We start from the raw sequence: 24,079 nt of genomic DNA, 5'->3' as shown, positions 1-24,079 counted from the left end.
CTCATCTATTCTTCTTCCATGTCTTAGTTTCTATCTAATTTTTGTGCAGCATTTGGGGATTATTGGGTAAATCTTTTGTGAAATAAACAGGAGGTGTTAGCAATGTTGTGTTTTGCAGGCTTTTTTGTTCTAACAGCACATCCCTTTTTGATATGTCCTTTATAAATGAACAGACAAACCCAACCAACAAACAAGCAAACCAAAAAAATTGATCTTGCAAGAAATGTTTGTGTTGTTCGTATTAGTGGAAATATTGTGATGACAGGACAAGGGGTAACAGCTTTAAACTGGCAGAGGGGAGGTTTAAACTGAGTTCTTTACAGTGAGGGTGATGAGACACTGGCACAGGTTGCCCAGGGAGGTTGTGGCTGCACCCTCCCTGCAGGTGTTCAAGGCCAGGCTGGATGAGGCCTTGAGTGACCTGTTCTAGTGGGAGGTGTCCCTGCCTATCGCAGGGGGTTGGAACTGGATGAGCTTTGAGGTCTCTTCCGACAAAAAATGTTATGTGATTCTATATGTGTTACTGACTGCAGGTGTTTTTGGAGAGGTCAAGCTGATCCCATATCATGATTAGCTGACTTGCAGTTATTTTGCACAGCAGGTTGTAAATGTGTCTTCATCTGCAGACTTCATTCCAGGATTGGCCTTGGTTGGTGACTGATTGAAAAACCTTTTGAAAGTTGCTGCTGAAAACTGACTATAGGCATTCTAAAATCAATGACTAATTATCTCTTCCACATTTAGAATACAGCAGTTTCAATGTGTAAGAGAGGTCTTCAATATAAATACTGTGAAAGTGTGGCAATTGACTCCAGAGACATGAACAAGTTAATAAATATTCAATGAAGTGTTAGGTTAAATTCTTCCAAGATGACTTAATGATTCGTTGGTTTGTGCTGCATGTGTCATATGGAAGGAGCCTAATCTTCAAAAGCAGTTAACAATCAGACTCCCACACCTTGTCTTAAGTTGGCTACTTAAAATATTTAAGCACCACCTGTTTATATCCTGCCAAGAACTCTTTTGTTTTGCATTAATGAGGACAAGCAATACTAGTGCCTAATGGATTTGTTCATGAAAGCCTCTGTTAACAAAATTGTCTTCTGAGCCTCTTTTTATAAGGTAGCAAAATAAGAGTGAAGACACCATCAGTATGCTAAAGAAACAGACTTTTAGTGTCTGAAATGTCATTTTGTAGCTGCACCTTATACTGTAAAATACATGTCTAATGTACCTGTTTCCCACCCCAAAAAAAATCTTGCACACTTCTGAACTTGGGGAATGAAGAAATTATTTGCTTCTTGTGTAAATGATTTTGGCCTGGTTGCCTTCATTGCTTGTTCCAATGTCTCTTTTGTTGGTGTTGTGGCTGGTTGGGGGTTTTGTTTGGGGTTGATATTTTTTGTTTTGTTTTTCTTCTGTTTCCATCCACCAAACAAGATACTTGTAGGACAGGAGGTAACTATTGTGCAGCTGCTCATAAACTGTATTAATGTCCATGGATGCTTCAAGGAACTATATCAAACATGCTCCATGCAAACACTCTTTTTATTCTTACCTGTGTTATTTTAAAACTTGAGTGTGGGTAAAATGCCATAACTATTAGGCAAGCCTTAATGGAACAATCCTGAATGTGCCAAAATGCCATCACCTCTATCTGTGCACCTTGAGCTCTTACAACATCAATGCCAGACTAACTCATTGTCACGCTAAAGAGATTTCTCCACAGTTCTGCTACAATCTGTTTAGGCTATGTGCAGTCTCTAAACTAAAGAACCTCATCATCTGAGCCTCCTTGTAGGTTAGAGTATCAAACTGTTTTCTTGGTGGAGACAACGTTGAGTTGTGAATATGAACTTCAAACCTTGTAGTTGCTCTACCTGCCTGTGGGCACACTTTTACCAGCAATATCTTGCAGTAAATAAGAGGTATCTTTAGTCCTTCATGAAAAGGAGCAGGTTGCTTAGTGCTGGCTGCCAGATCCCACAGGATAAGAGTGTGTCCATGGCAGTTGCCTACGATGTTAGCAGAGATGCTGACAGCTCACACTTGTGCTTAGCTTAATTAAATGACTGCACAGATTTCAAAGGCTACTCCAAGTGTGTTACTCTGCACATGCAAACGCCTGTAGAAAATACTGAGGATGCAACCAGGGCTTTTTAGCAGATGTAGGTACAAACTGTTTCTCAAGTGAGATCTCACACCTCATTCATGCTGTTAAGAAGTACTAAGCCTACTGCCTTCATTGCTCAAGGAAATGTGTGAGGGAAGCAGGCATTTCCCAATAGCATCAATGTGCCAGGTAAGCTCTTTGTGGCTGGGGGCTTCAGGTTCAGGATGCTTAACCTCTTGTGAATTTTTTACCCTCAAAGACTAGTAAGAAATTCATAGGTTGGAAGGAGGGAGCAGCAGTCACAGCTCTCAAGTGATGATGCTGTGGAGTTACTGATCTGCCTTAGTTGTGCCCAGCATACTTTGCCTCAGTATCTGCAGGGTATTCTGAAGTTTTGGAGGTGCAGGTTTGAAAGGAAAAGCTGCAAAGCATTCTGTAGAAAGAAAAACCTCTGGAGAAGATTCTGAGGGGAAAGCAGGAAATCTCAGAGGCGCTAAATGGGTAGGGAAAAGTACTTCTTGTGCCCAAGACAGCAGCCTTTGCTTTCAGCTTGTCTTAGGCTGACTGTTGATACTAAACCACAAATTGCAGATGCCATTTCTATGGAGTGAAACTCTTTTATGTAAAAATAAAAGTTATTGAAAATCAGTATTTATCAAGCTGTGTAAATGCAACGGGATCTAAGAAACCAGAGTAATTTCTCTTTTCCATGACAAGAAAACTCTCTTGGACTATACATAGAGCAGCTCAGTAACTGAAATAAGTGCTTGAGACTCTTAAAAGATAATTTGTGGTCTCCATAACTTTTTAATTGCCATATTAAATTGTAACTTAAAATAGTTTTTCTTTTCTTGAACCAAGTGCAGGTTTTCAGTTTCTGTGTTCTGAGCCAAAACTTTTCCTCTTGCCCTTCCCAGCCTCTACCAGCTATGCCTGTGGCTGCAGATGCTTTGCTTGGTCTCTGTCCCTCGCTTCTCATGTTTGGAGTAGCATTATTCTACATCTGTGGCTTTCAGTTCTTTATGGCTGTTAATGATAAGATATTGTAGATTCAGATGATTTATTGCCTGCTTCTGCCTGGTCTGTTAGAAAATTACTTAGAGTTGGTGGAAAATCTGCTTAAACATCCAGGGATATGAATTTATCTGAAAAGTTGTCTTGCTGAGAAGGATTTCAGATTGTGTTGAGAGGCTGATGATTCTGAATTTGAGCAGAAGAATTCTGTTGGTTTAAGCATTAGAGCTTCAATTCCTCAGTCAGATCTAGCCCATATAGGCCTTTACTGTCAGACTGAGCTTATGCTGCAGTAATGGAATAGCATAAAACAGTGAATGCCAGCTGCACACTGGGCTCCTCTCCATGGCATTTGCTGGTGAAATGAGCTGAGAGGGGATGAAGTATTCATCTGAATTTTACAGAGGGTGCACAGACTAAAAATCCTTGGTATTGAGAAACGTTATCAAGCCATAGTTGGCATAAACACAGGCAGATGTGCTACTTAATATCTCTTAATCTCACTGGTGTGGGGGAGTAACACTGGCAGGTAATGAATACATCTTTCAGACTTCAGAAAGCAAGTTGAAATATTATAAGGAGAAATATTACAATCTCTGAGCCTGCTTCTAAACATATCCTTTGATACCTTTGCCTGACTGCTACTGCTACTTGAAAATAGCCTTTTTAGGCTCTTGGAGTGACACTGCAAATTCTTTACACATGAAAGACGTTGATGCTGTACTGTAACAGACATTTAAACTGATCATAGAAAGATTAGATTTTCTATTCTTCAGATTCAGCATGAAAGAAACAGGGAGGAGAGCTGAGTTGTCTGCTTTTGTTATTTTCTTTCTTCTCTCTTGAGATTATAAGCATAGGGAAAGATTGCATATGAAAAGTAGATAACTAATGTGGCTTAATGATGCAAAACAATGTATGTAATAAACTGACAAAAGCTATTTAAGCAACATGAAATCTTTTTAGACATAAAGCTTTGATTTGTTGAAAGTCTCTCAAGCTGAATGTATTTATTGCTTTTCTAAACCTTATCAAAAGTTTATATCCTAAAGTAGTCATAATAAAATCTATTCTTTGGCTCTGTTCAGAGTCCCTTAAGCTACGTGTTTACATCTGTGAAGACAAAAAGGGACTCAAGATCTGCTCAACATGGGAGTAACCTTTCTGGATAACCATGCTACCTTTTTCTTTTCCTCTTTTGATATTTCCATTAAAGGACTTCTGTTTTTTTCATCCTAATTCTGTCAAAGCTATCCAAGCAGAAGCTGGCTTATGATGAAAATGGGTCACATTTATTTCTATTAGTTTGGTCCTGTATTGTTTATTGCAGTCAGAAGAGCTTTATTAATTCTTCGACTCCACCAGGCTCTCAGGGGAATGAAGGTATTGGAGTTTTACTGCCAAAGATGCTTTGTGAAAGGCAATTAACAAAATGTTTTATGACAGTGTCAGCAATCTCACTTTCAGTCATTTGTCCTTTGTTTAATTACAGGCTTCATCCTCCTGTCTTAGTGACCTTACTAAACCAAGAGTACTCAGACTAGCCTATGAAACAAATACCAGGCTTTGGCAGTGGCAGAATTCAGTCAGACTTAATGTCACAGCTTTTCACTTGAAAAAAGTGGAAGGCAGTAGTAGTCTTTGTCATGTTTCACATGTGCAAAATCTTCTCAGCTCATTTGTCTTTGGGTGATTGAGTAAAGATCATGTGTGAAGAATATCTTACAAGGGCTGGACAGGACATGCAGAGACTTGGCTTGACTGCAGTATCTTGGGGCACTCAGGATGTTGCAGCAGATTAAGACTTTGTGCTGTTATGGAATGAAGTTTATTCCTCTGATTCCACTTTGTAATGAATTAAAAAGCAGAACATTCTTCCAAATTATGAGGTGAGTCTTCCTTCTATTCTCAGGTGTGATGGACCTGCGCATCCACAGCCAGGCCAAATGAAGCCTTGAGCAGCCTGCTCTAGTAGGAGATATCCTTGCCCATTGGATGATGTTTAAGGTCCTATCCACCCAAACCATTCTATGGTTCTGTAATGTGCACTGGTCAGGAATGAGGTGGTAGAGGTTGAGCAATCTCTCTCGACAAGGCCCTAGATAACTGCCGAGCAGCTTCACGGTGATTTTGCTGAGGTGTATACTGCAGTGTGTGGAGAATCCCATGGGCAATGTGGATTCAGTGTGTTATTTAAACATGCTTTATGACATTGTATTTTTCACTGATAGCTTAGGATCATATTTCCCCCTTTGTTTCTGAAATCCTCCTCTGTCTTTGCCCTTCTCAAGGCTGTATCTAACACTGTAAGTTCAAGCATGCTATTGCAGCTCTAGCACCAGCAGAATGCTTTAGATAATGTTGCATAGCAACATAAATTTTAATTTCTGTCAAAGGTTTGGCATTCTCCTAATTTGAGGTGGGTTGGGTTGTTTTTTTTTTTTCCCATTCTTTTCTCTTTCACTTGAACCACATTGTCCTGGATTGTGGGGGGGGACAGCACTGGCACGCTGTGAAGATTGTTCTAGTAGAAGCAACGCCTGGCATCCAAAGTTGTCCAGAGTCTTCGTTTTTGGCTGCCAGTAATTTAATGCTCTGTCAGCCATAAGAACCCTTGAAGAAATGGTGTGTGAAAAGAAGATTGTTTCATTTCTGAACTTTTATGTAGCTCAGAATTATATTCTCCTCTTGCAGTTACTCTTCTTTCATATTCCCCTTGCGTCTGCAGCCCATTTTCCATTGACATAACTGCAACTATATTACCCATTGATTAACCAGGGAATAGAGTTTGGTGAATAGCCTCTGTTTCAACAGTGATCAAACACATTTGGTTTATAAATTAAATGTAATGTTTAGCAATTGCCTCAGAAACCATTGTTTCAAATTGATTTTGCATCAGAGCATTCTTATAAGGAACATGAATGTTTTGGCTGTCGCTGGGGAGTACCACAATAGCACTGAGGAGAGTGAGTTTAATGTTTGCATGTGTGCTTGTTTGCCTTCTCAAAACAATATCCAGCCTGTGAAAAATGAAGTAAAACAAAGCAACGAATACTTCACTTACTGATTTCATGATTGTGAGGATGGTTATATCTGAGAGTAACTGAAGGCTCAGCGACTCGACTAGAATGTGCTGGGTAGTTTGTCTGTATGTGACTTGCTTAAAATGAAGAGGGGGGGGAAAAGCTCTTTCTTAGCCATGGTGAAACATATTGGTAATGAGCGTTTTCCATCTCAGAGGTGTTTCCAGTGTTAAATGTACATGTAACTGTTCAGCCAGAGCTACAATAGAAGTGTTACAGGGTGATGGAAATAGCTGTGGTTGCTTCAGCTTTGCTGCTATTGCAGCACTTGTAGCATGGACTTTACTGCCTCATGGGAAGCTGTGGAGAAGATGAGACTGTTTTAAGAGGTATACAGAGGAAGGGGCGCAACACACATTTCCCCAAGAGATGTTTTGACCAGGTGATGGGAAGCAGTTTTTCCTTCTGAGAGTGGTGAGGGAGTGCAAGGAATTCCCCACCACAAAGACTGAAGAAGCACTGTCCTTGGAGAATTGCATCTCCCTTGGCTATGAAGCTTCATCAGGTTGCTGAGTGTCAAAGTCAATTCTGTCTTTGAAGTTGGTGCTGTTTGGAGCAGGGTGATCTCCCTATTTTGACAACCACATGACCTCTAGAGGTCCAGTGCAGCCCAAAGTATCCTGTGCCTTTGACTGGTTCTTCAAAGGCTGGTTTGAATCAGTCTGTAATGAAGGCTACATAGTCACACCTTTGCTGTTGCAGTAGGCTGGATAATCTTGAGTTCATTTAAGACAACAAGTATATGATGCACTGTAGGCATGGTGTTAGCACTGCTTTCTTTTGCTTTCTCTGTCTAGAGTGTTTTTGTATAGAACATATGGGCATGAAAGGCTTGCAGTGATGGCTAACTTCACCAAGGAAACAGTGACAGTGCATTTTCCCTCTCAACACCTAACAGATACAAGCAAGGAGTGTTTCACCAAGGCATTCCAAGTAAATATCTCAGCTGTCTTCTGTAGAGTTTGTTCCTACTTCTAGCTACTTGGGGTAAATTCTACACTGCTGGTTGCTGTTATATCTGGTACCTGAAATGAATGATTTTTGGTTTTTTGGGCCATATTACTTCAGCAGCTGTGAAATCTGCAAGTCCCTAACATAATCTGACACCATGGATTATGATGGAATATCTAGATTCCATGTTCAGAATTATACAAAAGAGATCTTTCCTCCCAAACAGTGTCACACACTTCCATATCTTTATTTCTTTCCTGTGTTTTAAAATTGCTTTCTTAAGAAGCAAGAGTGGAGATAAAAAGTTACAGTGTGTATGTGTATATATATATAGGCATATTGATAAAGATATTTTATGCATTAAGTTTTGCTTCTTACATGCTATAAATACATTGGCAAAGCTTTTTGGTGTTGCTGATGTTCCTATGAAGACCATTCAGTATATTTTCAAATTTAAAGACAACAATTTGGTGACACTTAGCTGGAAAAATTTCACCTGTCTGCATTTGTCTTTTCATTTTTTTTTATAGCAGAAACTTTTGGGATTGATTAAGAAAAAATGGTTTGTAATTCACCTACAAAAGCCTTCTGTGGTTTTCTTCCCCTGCATTGCCACATATTCACTTAATGGGTCTGCCTCTGGGTTTTTTGACCCCTTTCATGATTTAAACAAGTTTTTGTTTCGTTTGAGTGATGTCCTACTGCAAAGCATTTTACATTCCTTGTGATTTTATTGCCTTTTATATCATGTGCTGTAATAATCAGCTTTAATTTTGCCCTTGCTCAGTTTGATGATGTCTGTAGAGACGTTATTGATTTGAACTAAATTATATATATATATAATGATTGATTAATAATATTGCTTTGCAAGGACAATCGTTTTAGCTGAGTAAAGAAACAGAAGAAGAAAACTGCATGGATTTATAAATCCAGCTAAAAAAATGATAATGAGATGGGGGTTTTATAAAGTTAAAGAAAACAGCTGAAAAAAAACCTACCAAAACCAAACTCAGAGTGATGCTGTGTGATCAAAGCAGTCACTCTCGAGCTCAGAGATTGTAAAGAGGAGATGTGAACATCTTTTACTCTAGATGCTATGCTTTTGTTTAGTGCTCCAGTACCAGAAATATGTTGCTCAAATAATTTCCTTTAAAAAAAAAAAAAAGGAAAGGGGAGTGATAATAAATTTTCTCTACAGTTTTCAACATATGGAATTGATGTGCATGGAGGTGATAATGGTTTGGAAGCTTGTGGTGCTTAATAAAATCTGTAGAGAACCATTTCTCTTTAAACTCCTGCATTAATTAGATCAATGGTTACCTGCAGTCTTAATACCAGCACACCAGTATATTGATCTGAAAACGGTGTCTGCATTTGCATAGCATCGACTGGAGGCAGGAAAGTGCCTGAATTTCCTTATGGATGGGAAGAACAAAAGCTTCGTTTATAAATTAGTGTGAACCATCTGCAGCTCCTTCTTGATCTTGAACTTAAAGGGGCTCGGTGGTTTTTGTGAGCAGTGCCCCCGGTGTGGAACACTGTGGTCCCAATTAGGACCTTTGTCATTTGTAAGGCAGCGTGCTAAAAGCTAAGTCCCAAACCACTACTGCTCTTGTTTTTTTGGCTCGGGGTTTGAACGCACATTTATGTATCAACACTCTGCTGTTTACAGTTGCTTTGTTAAATAGTGGAGGCTTGAAAAGACCTCATCACAAGCCAGCTTCTTTAATTGCAGGGAAAGCTTTTATCTTGCAATATCTTTTACAATAGAAGCCTCATAATTTAGTTTTAGTCATTGTCCAGTGATACATTCCAAAAGGGAAACACATTTGTTTGGGTATAAACAATAAAGAATGGGGTATGGAAAGTGCTGTGTCCCTATGGACCTTTTCTCACAGGAATGTAATTCTGCACCACATCTCCTAAGAATTGTGTCACTCTCTAATAGAGGAGATAACAACAATAACCAGTAAAACTAAACCATTGCCATCCATTGTTAGGCTGTTGTTCCTGTTTTGACCCATTAGACTCTTTCAAAACCATAGATGGTTTCTGCTTTTATTCTAATGTACTGCCTCAATATTTAGCTGGGAAGGGTATTGATTAACATGACCTGGATGTCCCTGTGATACTTGTATTATTTATGAAAACATACTTGTTAGCCCAGCACTTTCATTTCTCTCCCACCAAGATCTGTTAATTGCTTTGTTCCCACTCTCCCACTGCTGTAGAAAAGTAAATACATTATCCATGCTTATTAATTGCAAGGAATCCATTAAATTATTGCCTCCTACAGCTTTTTCTGCAGGTGTTTCAGAGGGTTTTTGCTCCGCTTGTGTGTTGCTGTTGACCTTGCTTTTCTTTGCATATCTTCTTCAGACAGTCAAACCTCACCTGCATTTCTCAGTAGGGATTTGTCTGTTCATTTTTATAGCTGATCTCAAATGTGAGACTCCTAACTCTTACTGTTTCAGTTGTTTCTATAGCAACTAGATAGGTGGAGATGCAGCAGCATCGCTTCGCTTCCCAGCTGGTGGTTTCTGCTCTCAGCAAGGAGGAAAATAGGATACTAATTGGGGTGTAACTGGCTCAGAAGTGTAGTCCTTGTTGAGTAACCTCATTGTTTATTAAGGAACAAGCTAATAATTTTAAGCAGGTTGTCTCAAATGTGAAGGCCTGAGCAGTTAAGAGGCCAATACTTGACATGTACTTAGGAGTAAATCAGGTCTCTTTCTCAGAAGACAGCTCTGTTCCTTGACAGACACATTTACAGTGCCTCAAATCGAGTCCTAAAGGTAAAGATCTTTTGAAGCTATTTTGATTTATACTGAACTCTCAACCAAGCTTGCTAGGCAGGATTTTAGGGAAGAATTCCAATGAGGAAGCTGGAATTTTGCTGTCATGGCTGGGACAGTTGTAGATATGTGATTTTTAACATATGAAATATGTGAACTTGAATGCTTCCCTTGTTGCAGAATGGAATTGTTCTGCTCTCCAGAATATTCAGGTCAAGGTAAATACATAAATGTAAACCAGAGCAGTTGCCTTGAAATGATTGTTTCATTATCATTAAATATTATCTAACAGCAAGCATCCTCCTTATCTTTCCTAGGTTTGCTGTGAGTGTTTACTCGGGATCAATTGAAATAGCTAATATGTTCAATTGAAATAGCTAATATGTTTCTCAAGAAGGGAATGTGAATTAACCTGTTGAAGGGTTGGGCAATGAGAAGTCAGGGAAGTGTCCTGAGATTTAAAAAAGGAGGCATAAAAGAGGCAGTGGCACCTAGAAAGAGAGGATGTGGCTGCAGCCAAGGAAGAAGCAGTGTAAGCACTGGGAGTGAGGTGGGGAAGGGAGGACAGCTTCCTGGGGGCAAAAAGAAAGAATAGGTGCACAGTGTTGTTCTGGTTTTTCAAAAAAGCTAAGGATTTGCAATTTTGAGCCAAATTAGTAACCTTCATTTGTGTGTCTATGGTTGACTTAGTAGTGGCAAATGTTAGGAACTGAAAAGTGAAGTGAGATTCTGATGTTGGCTTTCCAAACTTCTCTTTCAGATCCTTGAACAAATCCTGCCCCAGCAGACCTCTCCAGGCATTTCCAATCTATTTTATTTTATTTTCTACTTCGAAACTTTGTTATGCCTCTCTCCATTCAGTTCACTTCATGTTTTCAATCCTGTTTACTTCTTTACAGCTGTTAACACAATAGGGGAAAAGCTTCCAAGGAATGACTATTGATGGCTGAGGGAACCTAGATTCTAACTGCAGAACAATTGCCATGATGTCATGTGCGGATTTTATGTGGTGTTCACAAGCAGCTGGTTATGAATAACTGCAGATTGTATAAAAGGGCCATAAAGATTTTGTTCTCCTTGTAAAGCTGTTGTCTACACTGTCAAAAACTTGGGGATGTAGCTGTCTGTGTATACTCAATCAATTTGTGTTGTGGGGAAAAAAATGTCCCTGCCAGTGTGATTTTTATCATGCATAGACTGAAAACAAGCCCAGCTCTAACAATGTGATTCTATATGATGATTACAAAAGCAGCTCTCATCTCTGTGTTTGCACACCAAGATTTGGTGTAATTTTCAACAGCAGCAAAAGTAGGTCTTGCCAGACTGTTGATGTGCAGCATAAATGTTAGGCTGGTAGAAGATTTCCCTGTGGAAGGAAATGTTGCCAGTGAACGTGATCAGTCTGGTAAAAATGGAAATGCAAACTTAATTCAAGATTGCATTTCTCACTGTGGAAATCACAGAATATCAGGGGCTGGAAGAGACCTCCAAAGCTCATCCAGAACAACCCTCCTGCCTCAGAGCAGGATCACCTCTACCAGATCACACAGAAACTCATCTAGGTGAGTTTTGAGTATCTCCAGAGAAGGAGACTCCACAACCCCCTGGGCAGCCTGTTCCAGTGTTCTGTCACTCTCACAGGGAAAAAAATTCCTCCTCAGGTTTACATGAAACTTTCTGTGCTTAAACTTCCACTCAGTGCCCCTTGTCATGTAATTAATGCCAAAGTGTTTTTCTGATTGTGAATTTGGTAACTAGGAGTTAAAACTAAATGTAGCAAAACATAAAGGTATGAGAATCCTCAACTTGTCAGAGTCTTTATAGAAATGTATCTATTATAAAATAGATGTACATATTTCTGAAGATAATAATCCAAGGCTGCTCAACTAAATATTCTTCTTTTTCTTCTTCTTTTTTTTCCCCCAGAAACCAGCAAACATTCTGGTAATGGGTGAAGGTCCTGAAAGAGGAAGAGTCAAAATAGGTAAATGTTTGTCTTATAAATAAAGTAAATAGAATTTAGCCATAGATAGATTTGGCTCAGTATTATGAGTACAATCCTGTTAAATTTTTTTGGCTCTTCTTTTTCCCTCCAGCTGATATGGGTTTTGCAAGATTGTTCAACTCACCTTTGAAGCCATTGGCAGACTTGGATCCAGTTGTGGTGACATTCTGGTACAGAGCTCCAGAGCTGTTACTTGGAGCCAGGCATTACACAAAGGCCATTGGTAAGTTCTCCATAAGAGTTTTACCTTTTGTGAAGGAGGGCAGCCTTGCAGAAGACATGAGGATAGTTGTTACAGCTCAGGCTGCCATTGGTCTTCCTATCACCAACCAGTTTTTCCTTCCTCCTGAGTTGCAGATCTGAAGGGTGGCACATAAGCATCTGAAGAAATTTACCCAAACATTCTCTAGAAACCTCTGCAATGGTCCTGAGCCAACCCTATTCATGTCCTGTTTGTTCTCTATGGTACTAAAAACCACTCTAAAAGCTATGGGGGGTGGGACTTTAAAAAAATTGAGATGCATGGAGTCTGTTCACCTTCTCCCACAGCTCCACTGGTGACTTGGTGCCCCAAGCAGGGTGTATCTTCCACTCTGAGGCCGGTGTCACCCTGCAGACTGAGTGCTGGGTGGCAGCACCCTCCCTCTGGAGCTGTGTCTCAGTTGAGAGTATCTCCGGGTGTCTTTTCCAGTGGGTGCTGGGATGGAGCCTTGCAGTGCTCCCCCTAAGGTTGTGGCTTAGTCTGGTGTAGTTCAAAGCAAACTCTTGAGGCCTGCTTCACATCCAACACAGTCCAACCTGGGATGCTGATGCCTGAGGTCTCTGATTCACCCTCTAGTGGGTGAAAACAGTTAGAAGAACTGATTGAAGACAATACCAACAGGATTACTTTGAACATCTGTAAATTAGATGCCTGAGCTGCCCTGGCTGGGATGAGTTTGTGAGAGAACCAAGTTAGTGAGTGACTGCCCTGCGTGGTACTGGGAATTTCCCTTAGCTGTCAGTTACCTGATTTTGATAGATAGCATTTTGTTTGCAGATTGAGGTGAGAGATATGTGCCACTATCTCAGGAGATCTGTTTAAGAATGAATGAGTGTAGTGCTGTTGGGTTTTTTTTCAGTTATGTCATAAATTACTTGGCTTCAGCCCTGAATGATCTATAGTCTGTACTGAAACACAGACAGGGAGTCCCTGTGAACGTCAGAGGATGCTGCTGCTTCAGAGAGAGCTGGGTTTGCTAGTGGTGTATTATTTCTGAGGCTTTTATTTCTTTTATCAGCCTCACAGCAGAGAATCTCCAGAGCAGGTGTGAGTGGCTCATCTGGTACCTGATGTGTGAGCAGTCAGGATGGTTTGGGCAGCTAAATAAAAAAGGTAGAAATGAAAATAAGCAAAGTTGCAAGGTGAGATTTGACAGCTGACTGAAGAATTCAGAGGAGCATGTGACTGAAGAGGATAAAGGTACCTGAGGTGATCTATGTGCAGCTTTGAGGCAAAGGGAAGAAGTGGATAATGGAGCGATAGGTTTGATGTTCATGCAGTTTGAGTCCAGACTTGTGTTTTGCTTCCAGCATTATGTGCACTTAAATAAAAGGTAATCTTAATGAGCTAAGCACTCTAGTGAGAGTTTAGGTTCAGTGCTAATGGTTTTGGCAAAGGGCATAACTCTTAAAGCTCTCTCCCTACATCTCTCTGCAAGAAATGTTATTTTTTTACATCTCTTAATATTACATAATTATCATGCTACCATTCTGTCCTGTAATTCTCTGCTGTATTGCTTTTAGTAATAACTCACTAATTGTGTAAGAGTTTTGTTTAACTGCTCTTCAGCTGGAAATAATAGTTTAGAAGGAAGGTGATTAAATATGGCAATTTATGAACAAGGAAATGACAGCCTAGTTGGTAGAACTGCTTATTTTCCATGGCTATTTTCCTGTGCCTTTTATATAAGGTACAATTTTGTGTAATTACTAAATATCAATAAAATCAGGCTAAAAGCAATGCCATGCCAGCTTTAGTCTGTTCTCTTCCAGGTTTGTCATTGTGAGGGATATTTTGGTTTGGATTTACTGGGAATGCACTGTCATCAGTTTTCCTGCTGCAAGGCACTGAACCTTAACCAATGACTGCTACACAATTCAGATGTTTGCTTAGGATTTTACTGGTTTCATCTTGATTTTACTTTAGTAATGTTTTCTGTGTCTTAATTCTTCCTTCAAATATAGTGTTGCTTGCTAGAAACATATTCATAATATCCTGGATATTGTGAATAGTGTCCACTTTGGTGATGTTCTTGGAATAAAGCCTTTAGTTTTGCATGTAAATAATTCTCCTACACGATCAAAGAATGGAATTAGAAGTGGACTTGCTCTGCCTCACTCAGGACTTTTGTTGTTGTTTTCTGGATGTAATCTTAGTGGCTTTGGGGAAAAGTTGGGCTGAATGCTGTTTGGAAAAGCCTTTGTATTACAGCTACCTGAAGGGAGGCTGTAGCCAGGTGGGGTTGGTCTCTTCTGCCAGGCACCCAGCAACAGAACAAGGGGACACAGTCTCAGGTTGTGGCAGGGGAGGTCTAGGCTGGATGTTAGAAAGAAGTTGTTGGCAGAGAGTGATTGGCATTGGAATGGGCTGCCCAGGGAGGTGGTGGAGTTCCTGCCTCTGGAGATACTCAAGGAAAGCCTGGATGAGGCACTCAGTGCCATGGTCTGGTTGATTGGCCGGAGCTGGGTGCTAGGTTGGACTGGATGATCTTGGAGGTCTCTTGTAACCTGGTTGACTCTATGCTTCTAAGCCAGTATGTAAGCGTATTTCATTATTTAGAGGTAGTTTTTCAGTGACATTTTTCTCTTTTATTTAATTTGTTCCTTGTAGAAGTGAAATTTTCTACTTGTTCTACATGCAAATAAATGAAGCTGCTCAGCAAGTTTGCAGCTTGTTTTAAGGAGGTACAAAATTACTGCAGCTGAAAAACAGAAACAGCTTTTGCTTTCTGTGTGTTAAAAGGACAGTAAAAAGCCTATGTTAGGGTTTCATGGGGAATAATATTTACTTTCCTGAACTGTGAACATTTATAATCTAAGCCCTACTTGTTAATAAAATTACTTATATAATCTGCTGCCATAGTTACAAGCAGCTAACTTACCAGATGAATACAAATTGGGTAAATAGTGGTGTAGAAGCTAAAGGTCACTTTCTGCTCTGTTACCACAGTGTAAATCTGTATGAAATTTATTGTGGGCTGTGGAAGTCGCTCTGCATTTGCAGCACCATGTTTCAAAAGCAGGATCTGTGCCCATGTCTTCAGCAGATCCTACTACTGAAGCAAAGAAGCATAATATGTAATTAAAAGTAACTCCAGCAAGCTTCAGGTGAAATAAAGGAGCTGCGAATGTGAAATGCTTGTGGTCATGGAAACATTAATCCAACTGCTGAGCCCTCAGAAAGTCTCCAGCACAACAGAAAATGCCTTTGTGCTCAGAATACCGAAGGAGCAAGGTTGAAGAGTCAAAGTGCAGTGCTCTGTCCGTTAATGGGCAAAGACTTCTGCACTATGATTTGAAGGAGAGAAGGGAAACGATTGTGATGAAGTGAAGGAAAAGGTGAGCCTGTTTTCAGCTGGAAAGGAGGCAGGAATCAGATTATTGTTTACTCTGGAAACAGCAAAACAGGAAAGAATGTTTTAGTATGCAATGTAAGTAGTAAGAGCTCTTTTCCTCATAGGCTTTTACCAAAGCATGTGGCAGTCTCTACTGTGATTCGTTCTGGAGCTTCTTGTAACATAATAACAAGGAAATAAAATGATTAAGGCTTGAATTTATCCAGTTGCAGCTTGTATAGTTAGCAGTGCTATCAAACAGGAACATGTTATCTTACCCCTCTTTACCACTTGCCTTACTGAAAGCAGCAGTGTTTGATAAATGGCATCAAGATGGTGTGGATTGTGTTGGCAAAAGAGTACTTTAGAGTGATCATTAAACAAGACTAAAACGCTGTCCTGCACCAAAAGGGATGGGATTGTTTATTGTGACAGCAATAAATCTGAGAACCTGAGAAATCTCTCTGGCTTGGTTACCTTCCCTCCCTTGTCTAGTTGATAGGTCAGCTGGAATGTCAGAACTGGCCATGTGGCAACTGCATTTACCAGCCTGAACAAGAATTAAGTGCAGAGAAACCAATTCAGAGCTTGGGCAGTGCACTGTCACCTCACCCTCTTTCCAGACTGACATATGGCTATGGAAGCTGGAAGGTATAAGCAGGTACCAAAATGCCTTTGAAAGCAAATGTCACAGGAAAATATTAGGTGTATCAAAGGGACTGAGCTTATAAGGAATGCTAGGATCTGACAGTTTCAGCAACTCTATTTGACTTCATGAAAGAAAAAAAGAGGGGAGAATATCTGGGGTGCATTATGTAGGATTTCAGATGGAAATATGTGCATGTGCATTCCATACTGCCTGTGCAGCCAGCCCCAGACGTTCCCAGCGCATCAGATGTCCTTACTCTGTGTGCACAGATTGTTGGCATGCTGGCCAGGCTCTGGGGCCTCTGGAAATCTTGGAATGGTGCCTAAAGCTCTTTAGGTCTCTGATTTGGGAGGGTTGGGAAGAAGGCAGAAAAGAATAGGACCTGCCTGGAAAGGCTGGTAAAGCAGAAATGACAAAGTGGGCCAGCCAGAGATTGGAAAGGTTTCGGGACAAATGTGCAGGGTTCCTGCCTGTGGTCTGCAGAGCCATGGCAGCATGAGGACAGCCTTGAAACATCTGTGACTGAGAAGTAAGAAGAGCAAATGTACAGCTTTCTGTTGGCTGTGTAGGGATTCAGATCTCTGTTTATGAGAGGGTGTGATTTGAGGGCAGGGGTTTCACAGGATCACAGAATGTTAAGTGTTGGAAGGGACCTCCACAGATGCAATCCAACCCACCTGCTAGAGCAGGAATCTAGCTCAGGTCTCAGGGTTGTGGCAAAACTAGAAAAGTGAAGTACAGAAGTTTGGAAAAAAAAACCTCATTTGTGCCTTCTGAAAAGCAAAACTCCAACTACACTGGGAAGGGAGCCTTGCTCGTGCCCTGGGCAATGTTATACGACATGGGAAGTAATTGGATTCAGATGATGGTTTGTGGTAAACTTGTTTTGGCATGTGGTAAACTTTCTTCGTTTTGATTATCACAGTTGTTCTCATGCTTTTTCTGAGAGGCAAAAGAGTTTAATACCCAAAGATTAATTGTTGCTCTCTTATCTAATTATTGCAGGTACCAGATGATTTACTGCTGGTTTTCCCTGTTGTTTGACAGTGATCTCTAAAATACTCTATGTGCTTTCCCTCCCCACACCTTTCTTTCTTTTAAAGATAGCAAAACAATTTTCTGTGCTCTACAATCTTATAACTGCAATCACCTGAAAGTTTAAACTCTTATAAAAGATTGTTAGATCTTTCAAAGACAACAAAACATTTTTCTGTGCTCTACAATCTTGTAACTGCAATCACCTGAAAGTTTAAACTCTTATAAAAGATTGTTAGATCAGTTAAATAGTCTATTTTAAAGCTACATTAGTAGCTTTAATACATTAGTATTTTGGGAAAGTTGAGATGCTGACAGCAGCTCAAGAAATATCATCCACAGAATTGATACCCTCTTCAAACCATTAACAGCTTTCAGGTCTAACATACTAGTTCCTTGCATTCTTCTCACAGTTTTATTGCTCTTGCTTCTCAAATGTCTGGAAATCACCTAGGAAACTGGTGGCCATTGTCAACTCTGAAATCTTGAGAGGTGTGTTGGAATGTGTACTATCTTAATTAAGTCAAGAGAGTCAAGTTCAGTGGCTCAGACTTATCTCTGCTGTTGTAAACCCAGTGGAAGTACTGTAATGTTGGGCAGAGAGTACAGTGTTAGAACAGTAAGCTGGGTCTCAGGAGACTTAGATTTAAATACTGGTCCAGTCCCAAGTGTTTTCTGTAGCTTACAGCATGTCATTCAGTCCACCCTATGTGCTGTTTCACCCAGGTGACCTTACTTTGTGGCCTTCCAATATCTGAAGGGGGCCTACAAAAAATCTGGGGAGGGACTTTTCAGGATATCAGGGAGTGACAGGACTGGGGGGAATGGAGCGAAGCTGCATGTGGGTAGGTTCAGGCAGGATGTGAGGAGGAAGTTCTTCACCATGAGAGTGTTAAGAGCCTGGCATGGGTTGCCCAGGGAGGTGTTTGGGGCCCCATCCTTGGAGGTGTTTAAGGCCAGGCTGGATGGGGCTGTGGCCAGCCTGATGTAGGGTAGAGTGTCCCTGCCCATGGCAGGGGGTTGGAACTAGATGATCTTTGTGGTCCCTTCCAACCCTGACTGATCCTATGATTTTATGATCTATAAAGTAGATGTGCTACTTGGTGGTATTGTCCTGAAGACAAAATCAGTTAATGGTAATAGGGAGCTTCATCAGAAGTGTGTTAGGATTTCTTCTTATTAACTCAATGAATGGATCAATTTGAGAACCCAGGATGTCACTTAGCATTTGCTGTTAGCTTGAGAAATACACATGTTCTGGACAGTGAAAAGGAGAAGAGAGCTACCCAATATTCTCATCATGTGGAAATGGAACATGAATGATGACATGAAAAAGCAGGACTCAGCATCTGGAGAGGGTTGGGAGATGCATTTTACCTGCTTTCTCTTCATATTCCATTCCATACCTGTCAGCTGGGATATAATGTGGTTCTTTGGGGTGCACTGCAAATATCTGTTCCTCTTACATATGAGCAGGTGAATAGTTTGATGCAGAGACAAATGTCACCTTAGAGGTTCTTGATTTGGATTTGGTTTTTAAGGCTTCTGTTACAAAGCAGTGGGCTAAAGGCTGAGTTCATTTTCTTAAATGAAACACCAGGTTGCTGTTGAAAGATCCAAGAGATGATTTGTTACAACATTTGATTCCATAAACAGTTTACACTAGCTAATTAGTGCAGTAATGAAGGCTTTTGGAGTGCTCTGTTTACTACTGTAAAATATTCACTTGCAAGAGTTGCTTTTTGGTTGAAAACCAGGCACCTACTGTCATAACAAGGTGCATAGTTCTGGTGCAGAGGAGGCTTTTTTTAACTAATCTATCACTTTGACCTTCAGGCATGATCATTTCAGCACTATCAGTTGAAGCTTTCAGCACTACAGCACTGATTCAGTAGAATGACTTGTTCTTAAGTCAGGTGAGATCGCTTCCCATGTAGGCTTCTTGGCAGTAGTTGTGACTGGCAGCAGAATTCATTTCACAGCAGTTTGCCTATCTGGATTGATAGATCTGTTTATAATTGTGTAAAAGTGCCCTACTAGAAGTAGTTGTAGGGCTGGATCTCTTAGTAGAAGGTAAGCTGTTGTAAAGCACTCTGTTTAGAAGGACACACAAGCCTCTCTGTGCTAAGATGTGAGGTTTCCTCATGTGCATTCTTCTCTGTGGACTGAAGTAAGGTAGGCATCAAAAGCTGTAGTAGCTCCCAGAGAGGGCTGTCAGGGCTTGTGAATTGGAACAGGCCAGGAGATTACTCTCCACACATGTTCCTCAGTCTAGCAGACAGCAGGTCTTCTGCCCACCTGATGTTAGCTCTGAAGGTGTTGACATGCTGGACCTAGGGGAAAGTAGTAATAGTTAATGCCATGAGCCAACTGAGAGCACACAACAGATTATGCACTCACTGCCCTTTTAGCATGGGGGAGAGTTCACCTGCAGGGAGCTTATCTGGGTACAGAAAAGCTGGTTTGCTCTGCATTTAATCAGGAAAAATGCCTTTCTTTTCCAGAGAATAGGCACTGCTCTCTTCTCATTCACTACAGTTCAGAAGAGCAGAGAGAATGGCCACAATTTGCTAATGTGCTGTGCTATGTGTGCAATATGGATGAGTTTGGACACCTGCAGTGATGGAATGGGGGGGGGGGGGGGAGATTGGAATCGGAGAGGGCAAATTAATGCTGAAGCACCACAGTCCAATCCAATCAGGAGTTCCAGACTTTCCAGATCAGATGGTATTATCAGTCATTGTTTTCAAAGGCTCAGTTCAAATGCCAAGCTGTGGATGTTCCCTGCAAAGCTCTCTGAACACTGCTTTACCAAGCAGCAGCTTATCTTGCCTGTTCTTAATTCTTTCACCATTACAGGATGCCAACCATTTCAGTATCAGACCTGCTTAATACTTTGCAGTGACCTTTGCAGTTTACCTTTCATACTTCCTTTTCTTGCTGCAGTGGGAGGGGGAAGTAGCCCTGAAGCTACAGAGCTGCCTTTTGTGTCACCCGTTGCATTCCTTGTGGTTTTGATGAATTGCCACTGAAAGAAGAGTTTTCTTCTGACTTTTGTTTCTGTGAAAAGCTTTGGCAGCCTGCCAGAGTACCTCTTGTACCCTCTGAGGTATAAGCAGTGCTGAAACAAAAGCAGCACTACCTTCTTTACTGCATCTTGGAGATACTGGAGCTGATAAAAATAATGGTTCTCTGCCTTCTCTGATGCATGTGAAGGCTTAGGGCTAGGGAGAAAATGAGGCTGTAACACACTTTCCCTGCCAGAACTCAGCACTTGTCCAACTGACCCAGTTCCCTGCCATCAAATGGCATTACCTGAGACTGGAGCCCACCCAAGTTTCTGAAAGATGAGCTGAAGGAAGGTGGAACCACTGTTCTGCCTCTCCAGGCTGACCTGCTCTGCTGATAGCCAAGGTGGATAATCTCTACTTCATACAGCAACACTTGACTCAAGTTCTGAAGCTACTAAACCAAACCTTGCTAACAATGAACTCCTCAGATTGATTGCAGCTAAAGAAATGTTTTCCAGTCCTTGACTGACTTCCCTCAGTAGATTTTAATTCAAGAATTATGAGACAAAGAGCTTGTTTATGTATTTCTTCTCTTGGATATAGTTGAGGATCATGGCGTATTTAATCTTTGGCTCTGACCTGTCTTCAGTGAAGACAGTTTAGTTTATGTGCATGGGGAAAGTCATTTCATTTTGAGAGCCAAGGGTGTTGCTCAATTAATGGTCTTATTGTCTGAAATGGTTGTAATATTATTAAAGAATGGTTTTGAAATATTGGAAAAAATAAAGCAATGAGATTATTGTGCCATAGAAAGGGAAGAATACGTGAGCATTTGTATGCTTAATCAACCCTGTCCTTAAAACAGCTCTGTCAGCATCCTTTTGTAGGAGGGCAGAGGGCAGCACATGCAGGATTTTCTCAGCTGTAGTAGCTGACCTGCAAAGCTCTGAGAGTCACAGAGTGTCAGAGGCTGGAAGGGACCTCCAAAGCTCCTCCAGTCCAAACCCCTGCCAGAGCAGGATCACCTGTACCAGGTCGCACAGAAACACATCCAGGTGGGTTTTGAATACCTCCAGAGAGGGAGACTCCACAACCCCCCTGGGCAGCCTGTTCCAGTGCTCTGTCACTCTCACAGTGAAAGAAATTCCTCCTCATGTTTAAATGAAACTTCCTATGCCTCAGCTTCCACCCATTGCCCCTTGTCCTGTCACTGGGCATCACCCAGCAGAGCCTGGCTCCAGCCTCCTGGCACTCACCCTGCACACATTTATAAACATTGATGAGGTCACCTCTCAGTCTCCTCCTCTTCAAGCTGCAGAGACCTGTTTCCCTCAGTCTCTCCTCCTAAGAGAGATGTTCCATTCCCTTCATCATCTTTGTGGCTCTGTGCTGGACTCTCTCAAGCAGTTCTATATCCCTCCTGAGCTGAGGGGCCCAGAATTAGAGCCGTGAGGTTTAAAAGTGTCCTGTGGAAAGCAATACAAATGTTCTACTCTGCACCCAGGAGTGTGCATGGAAAGGCTGCTCACCAATGTCCTGAGTTACACACCCCACTCTCACAAGCCTCACACACGGACAGGAGGGAAAGTGCCACACCAAAAACCCCTTGGGGTTGAGATAGAGTTAAGATAAAGAGTTTTACTTGGGAGAGCTTTGGAATAGATGCAATAATAAGTGGTTTGTCTATAGGGACCACAAACAGAACACACATGAAGTGGTGCTTGGTAGGGAAACTGCTACTTGCTGACATATTTTTCCATAGGGCTGAGGTTTGTGTTTGGTTGACTGAAAGGGGCAATGGAGGAGATAAATACCTGTTAGGACTGTGTGTGTTGATGAAACTTTCAAACTTCCCAGAATTTAATAAGGTGTTCTTGCTAGAAAAAATGCCACATGTGGTAAATAATGCCTAGAAATTAGGAATCTTGTCACAAAAGGAGAAAAAAAGAAAAAGAGGCAGCCTAACTTGGCTGAAAATCAACTGTGAGAATGGTTTCAATATGTGCCAGGGATGTGCTTGGGATCAGGTTACGTAGAAGATAGAGTCACAGAGGGAAGACCCTGACCTGCTGGAGCTGCATGGCTGTAAGGCCTCTTCCAGCTGTTTCATCTTCACTTATGGAAATGAAGGCTTCAGGTTTTCTGTACTGAGTGTGCTGGGTTGCTTGGTATTAGTTCTTTGATGCTGGAGGGGATCTGGCAAGTGACCTAAAGGGTGGAAGCCCAGTGCTGTCAACTACTCAAGGCTTAAAATGACTGATCAGAGCTAAACCATTCTCATCCTTGACTTGTCCAGCAATACCATCCTGTAAAACATACAATGCCAGCTTGGGAGTGACCAGTGTTCACTCAGCTGTGACTTCTGTTTGCTTCTGAGAATGGTCCAGGTTGGAATCTCTGGCAGAGAGCACCAGGAGAGACCTGAGGCCGCCCACATGGTTTCTGGAGTCAGGGATACAGAGGTTCAGAAGCAAACTGTACTCCAACAGAGAAAGAAATATTGTCTGCTTATGAGGGAGACAATGAGCAAGCTGCTTCTGAAGCGGTTGGAGCTGAGTCACAGCTCTTTCTACCTCCCAGATTACCAGCTCTAAACTGGATGTTGAGAGGAAAAGGCTCATCCCCACACCATACAATTGATGCCACTTGGTCCTTCTGAGATCTGAAAGGATTTCAGATGCACTCTTTGTGTTAACCAGAAGTGCCACAGTGGCTCTGCTCTCACATAGGTCACCTGGGGGAGGAACAGAGTTCTGAAATCAGTTGTGTCACAGCAGGGAGATTTTCCAGTTCAGCTTTGCTGTTAACAAGGATACTGGAAATTTTTTTTTGTTCTTTAAAAGGAAAAGTTGAGTCTGGATGGAGCAGGGATTAACAGACTAATGAGGACTTGCCCAGCCTCTCCCTCACTGTGTGATGGACAGTGAATAAAGCCATGGAAACCAAGAGGGCTGCAGTTCCTTTGACCTCTAGATAAACCATCTCCAAAAGGATTTGGCTATCTACCATGAAAATGAGTTAATAGCTACTGGTAAATGAAAATGCTGTTCTTCAAGTAGTAAGTAATTTCCCTTCTGAAGTGGATAATTTAGGCTTACTACCCAGGCAGGAATTGTGATTAATAAGCTGCATTAGCTGCCTCAGCAGATAAGATCTCAGGAGCTAAAGATCTTGTTTTCATGCAGATAAGACTAATAAGAAAATCAAAGGGAGATAAAACCCTGAGAAAATAATGCAATGCACGCAGCAAGTTATGCCCTGTCAAAGCTGTAAAGTCTCAATGAAGTCTTATCAGATTTGCCTGTAAAGGAGGTAGGGGGAAAGACATAAATTGAGGCATCCCAAGCTCCACACCTGTAACATGGTGGAGATGGAGCTGACCCATTTTGGCAAAGAGATCCTGATGGCCCTTTATTCATTGCCTGCATAGAGAGCAGTGCTTTTGTCTTTATTCAGGAGACTCTGTCCCACTGGCAGCCTGGGCCAAACACCACCACTGGGGGTGGGGGGCTGAGTCTCAGATGAGCTGCAACAAGCAAGGGACTTCTCTTGGTGTTCTCTTTAATCTGAATCTAATAAACCAAACTTCAGTTAGATTGTTGTTGGTTTGTGTTTGTTGTTTCATTTGTTTGTTGTGTGTGGGTTTTGTTTGGTTTTATTTCTTATTTATTGGTTGAGGTTTTTTTATCTCTTGGACCTATAAATTAATGTGTTGGGGTTTGTGTTTTCTTAATATTTATGTTACTAAATTTGGTAAGATCCCAAAAGTTTCCTAGGATCAACCAGTTTAACATCAACTACCAAGCAAGTCTCCATGTCCTTGTGTT

General features: G+C 41.3%; 1 protein-coding gene across 5 annotated transcripts in view; it reads left to right on the top strand.

Moving 5' to 3' along the window:
• Positions 1 to 24,079, top strand: part of CDK19 (cyclin dependent kinase 19) — a 95,737-nt gene that overhangs the window by 56,780 nt on the left and 14,878 nt on the right. For all 5 annotated transcript variants that reach the window (XR_010308124.1, XR_010308123.1, XR_010308125.1 and 2 more), the window contains 2 exons: positions 11,883 to 11,940; positions 12,053 to 12,184. Coding sequence is in view for 2 of the 5 variants with exons in the window: in XM_064170025.1 (XP_064026095.1) it covers positions 11,883 to 11,940; positions 12,053 to 12,184 (190 nt within the window). In the remaining 3 variants the exon portion in view is untranslated. The remainder of the gene's footprint in view (positions 1 to 11,882; positions 11,941 to 12,052; positions 12,185 to 24,079) is intronic.

This window comes from Pogoniulus pusillus, chromosome 33 (genome assembly GCF_015220805.1).
Source record: "Pogoniulus pusillus isolate bPogPus1 chromosome 33, bPogPus1.pri, whole genome shotgun sequence".
NCBI classification, from domain to species: Eukaryota; Metazoa; Chordata; class Aves; order Piciformes; family Lybiidae; genus Pogoniulus; species Pogoniulus pusillus.
This window is presented reverse-complemented; position numbering and strand designations above follow the sequence as displayed.